The 15945-nt window shown below is 39.8% G+C and overlaps 1 protein-coding gene across 1 annotated transcript in view; it reads right to left on the bottom strand.

Moving 5' to 3' along the window:
- The window catches only part of BCKDHB (branched chain keto acid dehydrogenase E1 subunit beta), a 269800-nt gene that overhangs the window by 140832 nt on the left and 113023 nt on the right, over positions 1–15945 (bottom strand). The window contains exon 7 of the mRNA XM_062186412.1: positions 3379–3476. Within this exon, the coding sequence (XP_062042396.1) occupies positions 3379–3476 (98 nt within the window). The remainder of the gene's footprint in view (positions 1–3378; positions 3477–15945) is intronic.

Below are 15945 nucleotides of genomic sequence, written 5' to 3'. Positions count from 1 at the left end.
TATATTCATTAACATCTTTTAAATAGCCAGGTGCCCTGTAATTAGGTGCATATACATTTATTATAGCCACATCTTCCTGTTGAACTGATCCCTTAATCATTGTATAGTGCCCTTCTTTGTCTCTTTTAACAGTTTTTGTGTTAAAGTCTAATTTGTCTGATATTAGGATGGCTACACCAGCTCTTTTTTGCTTTCTATTGGCATGGAATATCTATTTCCATACTTTCACTTTCAGTCTGCATGTATTGTTGGTGAGATGTGTTTCTTGTAGGTAGCAAATAGATGGGTTTTCTTTTTCAGTCTGTTCAGCCAATCTGTGTTTTTAACTGGAGACTTGATGGCATTTATACTCAGGGTGACTGTTGTTAAGTAACGACTTTGCCCTGCCATATTTTCATTAATCATCCTATTTTTTACTTTGGGTTTCCTTTGTACTTTTACTGGGAGATTTCTTGCCTTCACCTTTTTTTGTAGTGATGTCCCTGTTTCTGTGTTTTTGTGTGTAGCACATCCTTCATTTCCAACATTTCAATTTGATTTCTCTTTTAAGTCTCAATTTTGTGGGAAAAATGTTCATTCATGTCAAGCTTGGATTTCTTTAATTTGTGAATTTGCATCTGCTTACTTCTCAGTAATCCTATGGTCAATTTTTTGAATTCCATTTTGAGCATTTCTTTTTCCTTTTCACATTCTAGTATTGAAGTATTATGTTCCTTTGAAGGCATCAAGCTGTCTTCCTTATTCTTATTTCTTCAGTTGCTGCATTTACTATTAGGCATTTGGAGAGACACTTGTTGGCTTTATTTTCCTTGCAATGGCTTTATCTTTGTACTATGCCTCTGTGGATTAGCAGACTGTTTCTCTTTCAGTAAATACTCCCGAGACGTTTGGTAGATGTGGCCAGGGAGCTCTAGTCAGTGCTCCAGGGAGAGGGGAGTGTCCAAGGTGATACCCAGATTGGGCTTGGTAAATCTCCTATTTTTTTTTTTTAAATCAGAGGGGAGGTTTAATCTGTTCTGTTGGTATAGTCTCATACTCACCTTCTCTCCTCAAGGAGACCAAGGCCCAGTCACTAGCCCCAGTGGGTATAATATTTGTTCACACTGCCACAAGAACACCACAAAAGATCTGTGCTATCCTTGAGTGAGCACCAATCCCACAGCAATGATCCTCACCCGGGAATCAGTGATCCCCAAGCGTGTGGAGCTGCCCACAGTGACTACCCAAAGACCCAGCAACACCCTGTACCCTCACATGCAGCCACAGTGTTTTTACAGTCCCAGCACACAAGGCTCCCACAGTCATGAGCAGCCCCCTGCCAGTTCTCCCAGCCAGACCCAGGCATCTCCTCTCTTCTGGTTGCTGGGCACGCAGACATGAACTGGTGCAGCTGTTATATATGTACAAAATGGCACTGGCCCCCTCGGCTAGTTACAGGATGTCAGTACCTGGTGGTCAGGAAGAGAGAAACATGCCCCCTTTTTTTTTCCCTCTAGGTTGGCAGGTATACTGTCCCCTACAGGATTCCAAGCCAGACTCTCACCAGGCTTTTCCTGCTTTTCCTTATCGCCAGCAGCTTGGGCTGCTGCTGTCTGGTCTCACCTCACTCTCCAAAGTTGGTGCTGACACTCTTGGCTACTGAAGTCCTGAATTGTGTGTGTCCACACCATCCATATAGATCCACAGTGTCCCTCTAAATTGCATGGAGTTCCATCTGCCACTTTCTCCCTAACTCCTTCCTGAGATTGTATTCTCTCCATGCTCTTTTTAACTGTTTTCCCTTAGATTACAGCAGTAGGCTCCCTCCCTAGTCTGCCATCTTAGTGTCTCTTCCAGACATCTCTCCTTCAAAGACAAAAAGAAGAAGGAAAAGATGTGCTATAGAAGTGCTAAATGTGAAGAAAGAGTAAGCATGGGAGTTAGTACTAACACACTAGCTTCTCTTTGTAAAGAGAAGCAAGGTCACATGCTGAGGCCACAGGAATGATGAAAAAGTGGGCTGAGCAGCAGGCATTTGGCTCAGTGGTTAAAAGCTCATTTGAGATGATTGAATCCCATATGGGAGTGCAGTGTTCAAACCCCAGCTCTGCTCCTGATTCCAGCTTCCTGCTAAGGAACATTCTAAGAGGATGCAGGTGATGGCTCAAGTACCTGAGTCCTGGCCATCCATGTGCGAGACCCACACTGACTTCCTGGCTCATGGCTTCAGCCTAGCTAAGCCCTGGCTTTTGCAGTAATCTGGGAAATGAATCAGAGGATAGGAGATATTCTCCCTCTCCCTCTCCCTCTCCCTCTCCTTCTCCCTCTCCCTCTCCCTCTCCCTCTCTCCCTCTCTCATCTTTGCACATTATCAGTGGGATGTAGCTAGCAAAGAAGCACAGTTACCCCACTGCACATGAGGTACTGTGAAGGCCATAGTTCTCCAAACCAAAAATAACTGAAAAGAGAGTAGGAACTTATATTATTCTAAAATAAGTAAATATTTCCTTTATACGGAAAAAGAAAAGCTAACATCAAAAAAACTGTAAGAGACAAAGTCTATGATTGGAGAAAAAGGGTCCTATACTTAAAAGTCTAGAAGTGAAGACATGTGACAATAAGCCAAAGAAAAAACTGAGGGGGCTCAGCAAAGGGGACCTGTGGAAAAAAAGGGTACAGAATCCAGAAGACTGTTGATAGGTCCACATGACCTGCAAAGTCATCACAAGAGATGGCAAGAAATGGTATGAAAAATAAGATCACGAGTCAAGTGCAGCAGCAGTACTAGAGATAGACTGTAAGTACTTCAAAACAATGAATATTTTAATGAATACATTGCTTTCAAGGACTCTAATGTTTTAATTAATATACTTTTATAAACTCTCAATATATTTTTAGTGATTTCAACATCTGCTTATATGTTTTAATGTGATCAAATAGGCCCCTCACCCTCATTCAGATATCAATATCACAAACTTTTAATTATCAGTTGAGTAAGTTCTAGGAATCTAATGTACAACATGGTGGCTCTAGGTAACGTACTTGAAATTTGCTAAGAGAGCAGATCTTATTTGTTCTCTAAATATACACACATACTAAATGGTAAACCATGCGTAGAGATGAATGTGTTTATTTGATTGTGGCATTCATTTCACAATGTATAATATATACATATCAAATCATCACGTTGTACATCTTGAAAATATACTTTTATTTTTAAAATATATTTTTATTTATCAATTATATCTCAGTGAAGTTAGAGGGACAAAAAGAAATCAGCACCAAACAAACTTAACTTGAGATAAAAAGGAAATACCATTTTTTCTTCTACATCAAGATTTAAAATGAGAGCTTCCAAGCATAATATTAGCTTTAACAGTTGGGATCAATATTACTGACCTGAGTGCCCCAGGCAACCAGGGTGACATCACTCCCTTCCTGAATGACTTCAGCCTGGGAGAGTGGGATGTTGTAGGGTTCTACAGGAACTTGTTCCACTAAACACATAATGGGGAAGAGGGAGGGGATGAAAGGTTAATTATTATTTTTTATGTGACATTTTAAAATGAATATAAGAAACTCATTGCAAAAAAACATTATTTTACTTATTCTTTCCCCAGATTTCTTCAGTTAACTAAAACAAATAGCATGTATCATATGGTTTCACAATGTTACTACATAGATGATCAGTGCAATAATAGTGTATTAAGTATATCAGGAATACTGGAACCATAAAAATATTTAATTAGAAACTAAGGAAATCTTTTAAAAAGGGCTTTAGTCAATGGCATGGATTTATTAACTTAATATTTATTATATCATACATATCATATTATATCATAAGATATTAATAGTATGGAAAACTGGGTATGTGATAATATGGGAACTCTATACCATCTCTGTACTTTTCCTGTAAATCGAGAAAGTTATTTTTAAAAGTAAAAAACCATTCATATATCTGCTAAAACTTAGCTTAGTGTATTAAGTTCTAAGACCAGTTTTCTATTGAGCAGCAAATTTATATGGGTTTAAAAATCAGGGGGAAATGCATAATAGGAACAAATGTTTAAGTCTATCTTATTTTTGTACCTTCCATCTACAAACACTTTATCAACCATAGCAGATAACAGCAGCTTCATTTTCAAAGCTAAATATTATAGACCTCAGAAAGATTATCTGAATCAGTTCCATCAAGCCAAAAAGAGGAAAAAGGGGCCGGCGCCGTGGCTCACTTGGGATCCTCCACCTGTGGCACCGGCATCCCATAAGGGCGCTAGGTTCTAGTCCCAGCTACTCCTCTTCCAGTCCAGCTCTCTGCCGTGGCCCGGGAAGGCAGCGGAGGATGTCCCAAGTGCTTGGGTGTCTGCACCCGTGTGGGAGACCAGGAAGAAGCTGCAGGCTCCTGGCTTCAGATGGATGCAGCAGCAGCCATAGCGGCCATTTGGGGGGTGAACCAACGGAGGAGGAGGAGGAGGAGGAGGAGGAGGAGGAGGAGGAGGAGGAGGAAGAGGAAGAAGAAGAAGGAAGAAGGAAGAAGAAGGAAAAAGCCACTAGTATTGCAGAGAAAAACCATATCATGATTTCTCTTCCCAGCCAAGTACGTGCAATATGGAGTTGACTGAATGTGTAAGGAAATTATGGAGTGAGTTGTAAAAATGAAATCAGTAGAAAGCTGCTGAGACTGGCCAGTTATGCTGGGAACCCTTCTTGAGTTCATATTATAACATAGGAAGTGCGGGAAAATTGTTATTCCCTTTTGTTCATTTTCTGTATGGCTCTTTTTTACATTGTTATATATGCTTTTTCTTTAATTCAAACAGTGGACAAGAATAAATAAAATAAAAGCATCCCTCTGCTAAATAGTTAGCTCTTCCAGCTCCAGAAGTACTCAGGTGTCTGGACAGGTCCCATGTGTTTTTGGCATCCAAGCTTCTGAATGTTCTTCCTCCTTCTAATGAATCCCCCACCATCTGAGGCAAGGCCCAAGACAAGGTCCACTACTACTCACTTCCCCAGATTTCCTTGTAGCTAAGGCATAAAACTGGCTCTGCCAACCAAATGCACTGACAGCAGACGCTGAATTGGAAGTTGATGACAGAAAAGACCACAACTATCCAGGATCCATTCAAGTAGCAGGCATAGCACACAGATTCAAATCTGGGTTACTCTTTCTATGCTATTTTTAAATATTTGTTTTTATTTATCTGAAAGGCAGAGAGACAGATAGAAAGAAAGAACATCACTCTGCCATTCATTCCCAAAGTGGTAGAAAGAGCCAGGGATAAGCCAGGCTGAAGTCAGGAGCCTGAAACCCCATCTGAGTCTCCCGCATGGGTGGCAAGAACGCAAGTACTTGGGCTGCAATCACTGCCTTCCTAGGAGCATTACCTTGGAGGTGCATCAGAAGCACAAAGGACACAATTCCAACCAGCACTCCGATATGGGATGCAGGCATCACAATTGGAGGCTTAATCAGATGCACCAAAACACTGACCCCAGTGCCTCCACATTAGCCACGATTCGCTATTCCTCTGTCCACTGATGGCTGCTGGAGAATCTTTGCAGAACCAGTTATTTTGGGACTTGCTTCTAGATATATAGCCTCTAAGCCTTGTTCCTAGGCACAACAGATATCCATGAGCTAGCTATTTATTACCTCTCAATCTTTTGTGCTTCTATTGAGCAAAATGTATGCCATTTGCAGGAAAACTTAAGAACTCTGAGGGACTGGCACTGTGGTGCAGCAGGTTAAAGCCCTGGCCTGAAGCGCTGGCATCCCATATGGGCGCCAGTTCTAGTCCCAGCTGCTCCTCTTCCAATACAGCTCTAAGCTATGGCCTGGGAAAGCAGTAGAAGATGGCCCAAATCTTTGGGTCCCTGAACCCACGTGGGAGACCAGGCTCATGCCTTCGGATCGGTACAGCTCAAGCCATCGTGGACACTTGGGGAGTGAACAAGGGATGGAAGAACTCTGTCTCCTGAAACGTCATCTGAGTCTCCCACATGGGTGGCAAGAACCCAAGTACTTGGGCTACCATCCACTGTGTTCCTAGGAGCATTACCTTGGAGGTGGATCAGAAGCACAAAGGACACAATTCCAACCAGCACTCTGTCTCTACCTCTCTGTAACTCTTTCAAATAAATAAAATAAATCTTTAAAAAAAAAAAAAGAACTCTGAGTCACTATCTTTTCAGATATTCACAATATGTAAGTATACATAGATCTATTCTTTTTGTTTTTCTTGGTTGCATAATGGCGGAATAGCAACAGGACAGTCCTACTCACGCAGGGCAAAATTAATATTTAAAAAGAGGAGAAAGTACACTCATAGATAAAGCCATGGGAAATAGCCAGCAGGAGACTCAGCTAAAAGAATAGAGATGATCCAGGCCTGCCCTGAACGAGTAAATATGCAATAAAAAAACAACAAAAGCTTGGACCCAGGGAGGAGAACATCAGCCCCAGCAGATCAGGTAAGATTAGGTAATATCAATTGGTATTCACTGAAAGTATAGACACGCCACTAAGCCACAGAGACACAGACCAACCATAAAAGCCACCAGACAATTAAAAAAAAAAAAAAAACTACACAAATGCCCAAAAACAAAGGAAAAAATTTAAGAAAGAAGGATAAGAACGATATTATGAGCCCCCCAAAGGAACATTACAACACTCCAATTTAGAAGGTAAAAATGAAGAGATTGAAGAAATGCCAGGAACAGAATTCAGAAAACTAATCATTGGATTAGGCAGAAGAAATCAGAAGCAAATCCATGAACAACAACAACAAAAAAAAAAACTATACATGATATGAACAAAAATTTCTCCATCACACTAAGATATTAAAAAAATCAGAATAAAATACTAGAAATGAAGAACTCAATAGAACAAATAAAAAATGCAGAATAGGTGAGGCAAAAGAAAGACTATCCAAACTAGAAGACAAATCTCTGAAATTTTATAGTCAGAACAAAAACAAGAAGAAATTAGAAACTTACAAAACCTTATTGGATATCTATGATATACTTTCAAATGACTCAACATATGGGTCTTAGGAGTTTCTGAAGGCATAGAAAGAGAAAATGGATTAGAAGGCATTTTTAGTGAAATAATAATGGAAACTTCCCAATTTGGAGAAAGAATGGGACATCCAAGTACAGGAAGTACACAGAACTCCAAATAGATATGGCCAGAAAGGATCTTCACCACGACAACTTGTAGTAAAATTCTCCACAGTAAAACATAAAGAAAAGATTTTAAAATGTGCATGCCTTATTACCTTCAGCGAAACCCAATTAGACTCACAATGGATGTCTCATCAGAAACCCTACAGACTAGGAGAGAATGGCAACATATATTCCAAGTCTTAAGGGAAAAAAACTGTCAACACAGAATACTGTTTCCTGCAAAGCTCATTTATGAATGCAGGTAACATAAAGACATTGAATAACAAACAAAAATTGAAAGAATTTATCACTACCCACTCAGCCCTACAAAAGATGCTCAAGGATGTGCTACACACAAAAACACAGAAACAGGGACATCACTACAAAAAAAGGTGAAGGCAAGAAATCTCCCAGTAAAAGTACTAAGGAAACCCAAAGTAAAAATAGGATGATTAATAAAAATATGGCACGGCAAAGTTGTTACATAACAACAGTCGCCCTGAACATAAATGGCCACAACTCTCCAGTTAAAAACACAGATTGGCTGAACAGACTGAAAAAGAAAACCCATCTATTTGCTACCTACAAGAAACACATCTCACCAACAACAATACATGCAGACTGAAAGTGAAAGGATGGAAATAGATATTCCATGCCAATAGAAAGCAAAAAAGAGCTGGTGTAGCCATCCTAATATCAGACAAATTAGACTTTAACACAAAAACTGTTAAAAGAGACAAAGAAGAGCACTATACAATGATTAAGGGATCAGTTCAACAGGAAGATGTGACTATTATAAATGTATATGTACCTAAGTACAGGGCACCTGGCTATTTAAATAAATCTCACTAGATTTAAAGGGAGACATAGACTCAAATATAACAGTAATGGGGGACTTCAAAACCCCACTCTCAGCAATGGACAGAACAACCAGACAGAAAATCAGCAAGGAAACAAAAGAGCTAATCAACACTATAAACCAAATGGACCTGTGATCAATTTCAGTTCACAACTGATCACACTGATAGATCTAAGAGTCAAAGGGATCACACAAACAAGACTAATGTCTGCTAATACTAACTGATAAAATCAAAAAGGGAGAGAAGGATCCAACATGGGAAGGGGGGGACACAGCAGACTCATAGAATGGCAGATGTCCTAAACAGCACTCTGGCCTCAGAATCAGCTCTTAAGGCATTCGGATCTGGCTGAAGAGCCCATGAGAATATTTTAGGCATGGAAAGCCAAGACACTCTGGCAAAAAAAAAAAAAATAAGACCTAAATGAAGGATCTCAGTGAGTGTGATCCCAGTGGAAAGAACGGGGCCATCAAGGTAAGAGGTACCCTTCTCTGAAGGGAGGAGAGAACTTCCACTTTGTCTATGATCCTGTCAGAATAATATCAAAGTTGGCGAACTCTAAAGGCTTCCATAGCCTCAGCAACTCATGACTAGAGCCTAGGGAGATTACTGACGCCATAAACAAGAGTGTTAAATTGTTAAATCAACATCAAGAGTCACTGTGTACTTACGTCCCATGTGGGATCTGTCCTTAAGGTGTTGTCCAATGTGAAGTAATGCTATAACTAGTACTGAAACAGTATTTTTATACCTTGTGTTTCTGTGTGGGTGCAAACTGATGAAATCTTTACTTAGTATATACTAAATTGATCTTCTGTATATAAGGATAATTGAAAATGAAAAAAAAAACGGTGTTAAATTGGAAATTGCATAGAAAATTAATCAATTTTTTTAAAAAATATCATGTATGATCTCTGTCATTAATGTGCTGTACACTGTGATTTAATGCTATAACTAGTACTCCAACAGTATTTTTTCACTTTGTGTTGCTATGTGAGGGCAAACTGTTGAAATCTTTATATATACTAAACTGATTTTCTGTATATAAAGAGAATTGAAAATGAATCTTGATGTGAATGGAAGGGGAGAGCGAGCGGGAAAGGGGAGGGTTGCAGGTGGGAGGGAAGTTATGGGTGGGGGGAAGCCATTGTAATCCATAAGCTGTACTTTGGAAATTTATATGCATTAAATAAAAGATAAAAAAATGGACCTAACAGATATCTACAGAGCTTTCTATCCTAGAGTTGCAGAATACACATTCTTCTCACCAGTGCATGGAACTTTCTTTAGGATTGACCATGCCATAAAGCAAGTCTCAGCAAATTAAAAAAAAATCGAAATCAGAACACACAACTTCTCTGACCACATGGAATGAAGTTGGTAATCAACAACTATGGAATCCACAGAACATATGCAAACACATGGAGGCTGAACAACATGCTCCTGAATGAATAGTGGGTCAATGAAGAAATCAAAAGAGAAATTTAAAAAATTCCTGGAAAAAAGATGACAATACAAAATATAAAAACTTATGGGGGCAGTACAAGATACCCCAAATAGTTTGGCCCCTACACCTGCCTGGGATACCCAGAAGGAGCTCCTGGTTCTTGGCTTCAGACCGGCACAGCTCAAACCATTGTAGCCATATGGAGAGTGAACCAGCAGATAGAAGACCTCTCTCTCTCTTTCTCTGCCTCTGCCTCTCTGTAACTCTACTTTTTGAATAAATAAAACAACTGAGCGCCAAAGGGGAAACCTGTTAAGTGAAATGGACACTATAAGCAACAATGAACTGATCAGCTCCTGTCCTGACTTTAGATGTACAATGTAATACTTTATCCTTTTTAGTATTTGTTGTTGTGGTGGTGGTTCTAGTACTATTGGTTGAACTCAGTAATTAACACACAATTATTCTTAGGTGTTTAAATTTTAACTGAAAAGTGATCCCTGTTAAATCTAAGAGTGGAAAAAGAGAGGGAGGAGATGAAGAGCTATGGGTTATTTAACTATGTGCTTATTTTCAAAGACTTGAATAATCACCTTGTAACAATGATAAGATTTGGTCTATGTTATGTCATGATTTTAAGGAATCTTATTTCAACCAGATATTTTGGATTTTGATATTGGTCTATTATGCTATGTTATATGTGCGTACATATTGTATGTCCACATGGGGAAATTTTATTAAGAGTTTTATTTTAAATGGCTTTTAGATAAGATTGTCCATAAATTTAAGCTGCTAAAATCAATCAAAGATACATTTTAATTTGTATGACCTGAATCTGTGTATCATATGTTTTAAACTTGTTGGTAGAAAGAAACTAAAAACATTTTATATGGTTGTGCTTAAGTTTACTGGTTAAACAAACTACACCATGTTAGATATTTAAGACGTGTTTTCAAATACATGATTCTTAAAATTTATAGAAGGCATTGGACCTTCCGGTAAATGTTTTATTAAGTTCTTATCTAAGGGTTGAAACGGTTTGCTAAGTATTCATGTAATATTGCTATTGTCAGCAAGTGATCTAGGACTTGCTCCCTCATTTCTCTATTCTAAGCCCAACTTGTTCTTTCACTTCTCTATTCTCTTCAAGGTAGGGAACTAATTCTATTATGAAGGAATCTGTAGGATGCACAATTTAATCTTTAGACCTTATAAGAGATGGCTAACATTTTTCTGTAATAGCATAGCCAAAATAAGAACTTAACTAATAATCTCATAGCTAGATTCAAATCGCCATCAGCGAAGTATACAGTAAGTAGAAAAAAAAACCTCCCTTTCAGACCAAAGGGAAAGAAAGTTTTAAAGTGAGAATATAATTTTCCTCATGGGCATTGTCTACCTTAGAAAAACTGCTACAGAACATGCCTGTGACTATAGACTTGTAGTTCAGGCCACCAAAGATTAGAGATGGGACACGGGCACTCCCTTGACTTGCATCGTCTGGTCTGCTTTAACACAAACCAGGAGGAAAAGAAAGCTAGGCATCAGAAGCAATGGGTGGCAGGCCTATTAATGGCTGATCTGTACAGTGATCTGCCCTCAAGGAGACCCAACAGGCCAGTCCACTGCAGTGGCTTTCAATGTGGTAAGCCTGGGCTTCAGCAGAAGTCAGCTTGTGAAGAGCCCTGGCAGCTCTGCCAAGAGCTGGATCACTGGAAATGGACCTGCCCTGGAATCGAAGGATGCCCAGGTCAGAGCCACAGATCTTATTGGCTCCAAGCTGAAAAGCCCTTCACTCAGCCCAACTTCCAAAGTGACCACTGCAGCTGAGGGGACAGCCAAGTAGGGTCAGCAACATTGCAGGCAGAACTGTAAATTTCTTGTTAGAGATGCCCCCTGCCTTTACCTGGCCAGCTCTCCTCCCAGGCCAGCCAAGTAATGAAAGTCAACAGAGTGCCTTCCCCTAGGAGGTTCACACCTCCCTTAGGATATACCCCATGTGAAGAGATAGATAGGTCTGGGCCTCTTAACTTACAAGGCCTAAAGCCCACCAGATTATTATCAAGCCCCTTCTATCAGGTTCTATTTGCCTCTCAATCAGAAAAATTACTTGTAGCTTAGACAGCACCTTTCTTAGCTCCTCTAATAATGACTCTGTCCTTTGTTCTAGACCCTGTCTAGTCCACTTGGGCCTCATTCCTCTGTAATCATAACCTCTACTCTACCACCAATGGCTCTACTCCCAACCTGTGTGTACTGATGGTCCTCTTCCCCACTTAATGATGTATAATTGTTCAGACCTGGTTAAGGCCACTCTTAGGATCATTGGTTACTATCCTCACTCTGTCTTTTATGACCTTGTCTAAATATGATCAGAGTCGGGGAACTTGGAAGGCTTCCATAGCCTTGGCAACTCATGACGACAGCCTAGGGTGGTTACTGGCGCCATAAACTAGAGTGTCAATTTGTTGGGTCAACAACAGGAGCCACTGTGCGCTTGCTCCTGATGTGGGATCTCTGTCCTTAATGTACTGTACATTTTGATTTAATGCTATAACTAGTACTCAAACAGTATGTTTCACTTTGTGTTTCTATGTGGGTGCAAACTGTTGAAGTGTTTATACTAAATTGATCTTCTGTATATGAATAGAATTGAAAGTGAATCTTGATGTGAATGGAAGGGGAGAGGGAGCGGGAGAGGGGAGGGTTGCGGGTGGGAGGGAAATTATGGGAAGGGGAAGCCATTGTAATCCATAAGCTGTATACTGGAAATTTATATTCATTAAATAAAAGTTAAAAAAAAAACTTTATGAGAAAAGGAAAATTTATGGAAGGGCCAGTGCTGTGGCACAGTAGGCTAATCCTCCATCAGCAGTCCCAGCATCCAGTATAGGTGCCAGTTCTAAACCTGGCTGCTCTTCTTCCCATCAAGCTCTCTGCTGGGAAAGCAATGGAAGATTGTCCAAGTCCTTGGGCCCCTGCACTCATGTGGGAGGCCTGGCTCCTGGCTTCAGAACAACTCAGTTCCAGTTGTTGCAGCCAATAGAGGAGTGAACTAGTGTATGGAAGACCTTTCTATCTCTACTTCTCACTGTTTATATCTATACCTCTCAAATAAATAAATAAAAAGTCTGAAAAAAGAAACTTATGGGATCTAGCAAAAGCAGTGTTAACAGGAAAGTTTATAGCAATTGGTGCCTATATTCAGAAATTGGAAAGGTACCACATAAATGAGCTATCAATGCATCTCAAGGATGTAGAAAACAAAACAGCAAACCAAACCCGAAACAAGCAAGAGAAAAGAAATAATTAAAAATAAAGAAGAAATTAACAAAATTGAAACCAATAAAACAATACAAAAGATCAGCAAAACAAAGACAGGGTTTTTTGAAAAAATAAATAAAATTGACACTCCATTGGCCCAACTAACCAAAAAATAAAAAAGAGGGAGAAGACCCAAATTAATAAAACTAGAGATGAAAAAGAAAATGTAAAAGCAGACATAAATGTAACCACAGAAATAAAAAGATTCATGAGAAATTACTACAAAGAGTTGTATGCCAGAAAAAAAAAAAAAAACAAAAACAAAAACAAAAAAAAACCAGGAAGCCTAGAAGACATTGATAGATTCCTGGACACATACAACCTACCTAAAATGAGTCATGAAGACAGAAAACCTAAACAAATCAATAACCAAGACAGAACTTGAATCAGTAAAAAAGACCTTCCCAACAAAGAAAGGCCTAGGAACAGCTGGCTTCACTGCTAAATTCTACCAAACATTTAAAGGTGAACTAACACTAATTCTTCTCAAGCTATTCAAAACAATTGAAAGGGAGGGAATCCTCCCAAATTCTTTCTATGAAGCCAGCATCATCTTAATTCCTAAACCAGAAAAAAATACAACAGAGAAAGAGAACTACAGAACAATTTCCATAATGAACATAGACTCAAAAATCCTCAACAAAATACTAGCCAATCAAATCCAAAAACACATCAGAAAGATCATTCACCTGGACCAAGTGGGATTTATCCCTGCTATTCAGGCATGGTTTAAAAATCATGAATCAATCAATCACAATAACAAAATCAAGAAAAAAAAAAACACTTGACAAAATATAACACCTTTTCATGATGAAAAATTTAAGCAAATTGGGAACAAAAGGAACATGTCTTAACACAATAAGGCAATTTATGACAAACCAATGACCAGCATCTTACTGAGCAGGAAAAAGTTGGAAGCATTGCACTGAGATCCAGAACCAGACAAGAATGCCCACTCTCACCACTGCTTTTCAATATAGTCCTGGAAGTTTTCACCAGAGCCATTAGATAAGAAAAAGAAATCAAAGGAATACAAATTGGGAAGGAGGAAGTCAAAATATCCCTATTTGCAGATGACATGTAGGGGATCCAAAAGATTCTACTATGAGACTTATGAAACTTTTAGTTTGGAAATATAGCAGGATATTAAATCAACACACAAAATTCAACAGCCTTTGTATACACAGACAATGACACAGTTGAAAAAGAGCTACTAGGCATGAAAAAGAGATCAACGGGATACAATTGGGAAGGAGGATGCCAAAGATCTCTATGATGAGAATTACAAAACATTAAAGAAAAAAAAATAGAAGAAGATAAAAAAATGGAAAAATCTTCCATATTCATGGATTGGGAGAACCAATATCATCAAAATGTCCATACTACCAAAAGCAATTTGCAGATTCAATGTGACACCATAGAAAAAATGATGCTGACATTCATATGGAAACAAAGGAGACCCCAGATAGCTAAAGCAATCTTATACAACAAAAACAAAGCAAGAGGAATCACAATACCAGATTTCAAGACATACTACAGGATTGCTATAAGCAAAATAGCCTGGTACTGGTGCAAAAACAGATAGCCAAAGGAGATAAAATCAATCTCTGGAGCAAGAACAGTCTCTTCAACAAATGGTGCTGGGAAAACTGCATTGCCATATGCAGAAGCATGAAACAAGACCCCTATTTTACCTTTCATTAAAATCTACTCAAAATGGACTAATGACCTAAATTTATGACCCAATACCATAAAATATTAGAAACCACTGGGGAAACCCTACAAGACATTGGCATGGACAAAGAGTTCTTGGAAAAAACCCTGGGGGCACAGGCAATCAAAGCCAAAATCAGCAAAGGGATTATATCAAATTGAGAAGCTTCTGCACTGCAAAAGAAACAACTGGCAATGTGAGGAGGCAACTGACATAATGAGAAAATATTTGCAAACTATAAAACCAATAAAGGATTAATAACCAGAATATATGAAGAGATCAAGAAACTCAACAACAACCAAAGAATCTGGTTAAGAAATGAGTAAAGGACATAAACAGACATTTTAAAGAGGAAATCAAATGGCCAACAGACACACGAAAAAATGCTCAGGATTACTAGCTGTCAGAGAAAGGCAAATCAAAACCACAATGAGGCTTTACCTCACCCCAGTTAGAATATCTTTCATATAGAAATCAACAAACAGCAAATGCTGGAGAGGACTGTGGGGAAAAATGTACCCTAATCCAGTGTTGGTATTAATGTCAATTGGTAAAGCCACTATGGAAGACAGTATGGAGATACTTTAGAAATCTGAATATAGACCTACCATATAACCCAGCCATCCCACTCCTGGGAATCTACCTAAGGGAAATGAAATCAGCTTATGAAAGAGCTATATGTACCTCCATGTTTATCACAGTTCAATTCACAATAGCAAAGACATGTAATCAACTCAAATGCCCATCAACTGAAGACTGGATAAAGAAATCATGGGAGGCTAGTGCCGCGGCTCAATAGGCTAATCCTCCGCCTTGTGGCGCCGGCACACCGGGTTCTAGTCCTCGTCGGGGCACCAGATTCTGTCCCGGTTGCCCCTCTTCGAGGACAGCTCTCTGCTATGGCCCGGGAAGGCAGTGGAGGATGGCCCAAGTACTTGGGCCCCGCACCCATGGGAGACCAGGAGAAGCACCAGGCTCCTGCCATCAGATCAGCGTGGTGTGCTGGCCGCATCGCACCAGATGTGGCAGCCATTGGAGGGTGAACCAACAGCAAAAAGGAAGACCTTTCTCTCTGTCTCTCTCTCTCTCTCACTGTCCACTCTGCCTGTCAAAAAGAAAAAAAAAAAAAAAGAAATCATGGGATATATACATCATGGAATACCACACAGTGGCAAAAAAAAAAAAAAAAAAAAAGAGGCCGGCGCCGCGGCTCACTAGGCTAATCCTCCGCCTTGCGGCGCCAGCACACTGGGTTCTAGTCCCGGTCGGGGCACCGGATTCTGTCCTGGTTGCCCCTCTTCCAGGCCAGCTCTCTGCTGTGGCCCGGGAGTGCAGTGGAGGATGGCCCAAGTGCTTGGGCCCTGCACCCCATGGGAGACCAGGAGAAGCACCTGGCTCCTGCCATCGAATCAGCGCGGTGCGCCGGCTGCATCACACCAGATGCGGCAGCCATT

The sequence above is a fragment of the Lepus europaeus genome, chromosome 3 (assembly GCF_033115175.1).
Source record: "Lepus europaeus isolate LE1 chromosome 3, mLepTim1.pri, whole genome shotgun sequence".
NCBI lineage: Eukaryota > Metazoa > Chordata > Mammalia > Lagomorpha > Leporidae > Lepus > Lepus europaeus.
This window is presented reverse-complemented; position numbering and strand designations above follow the sequence as displayed.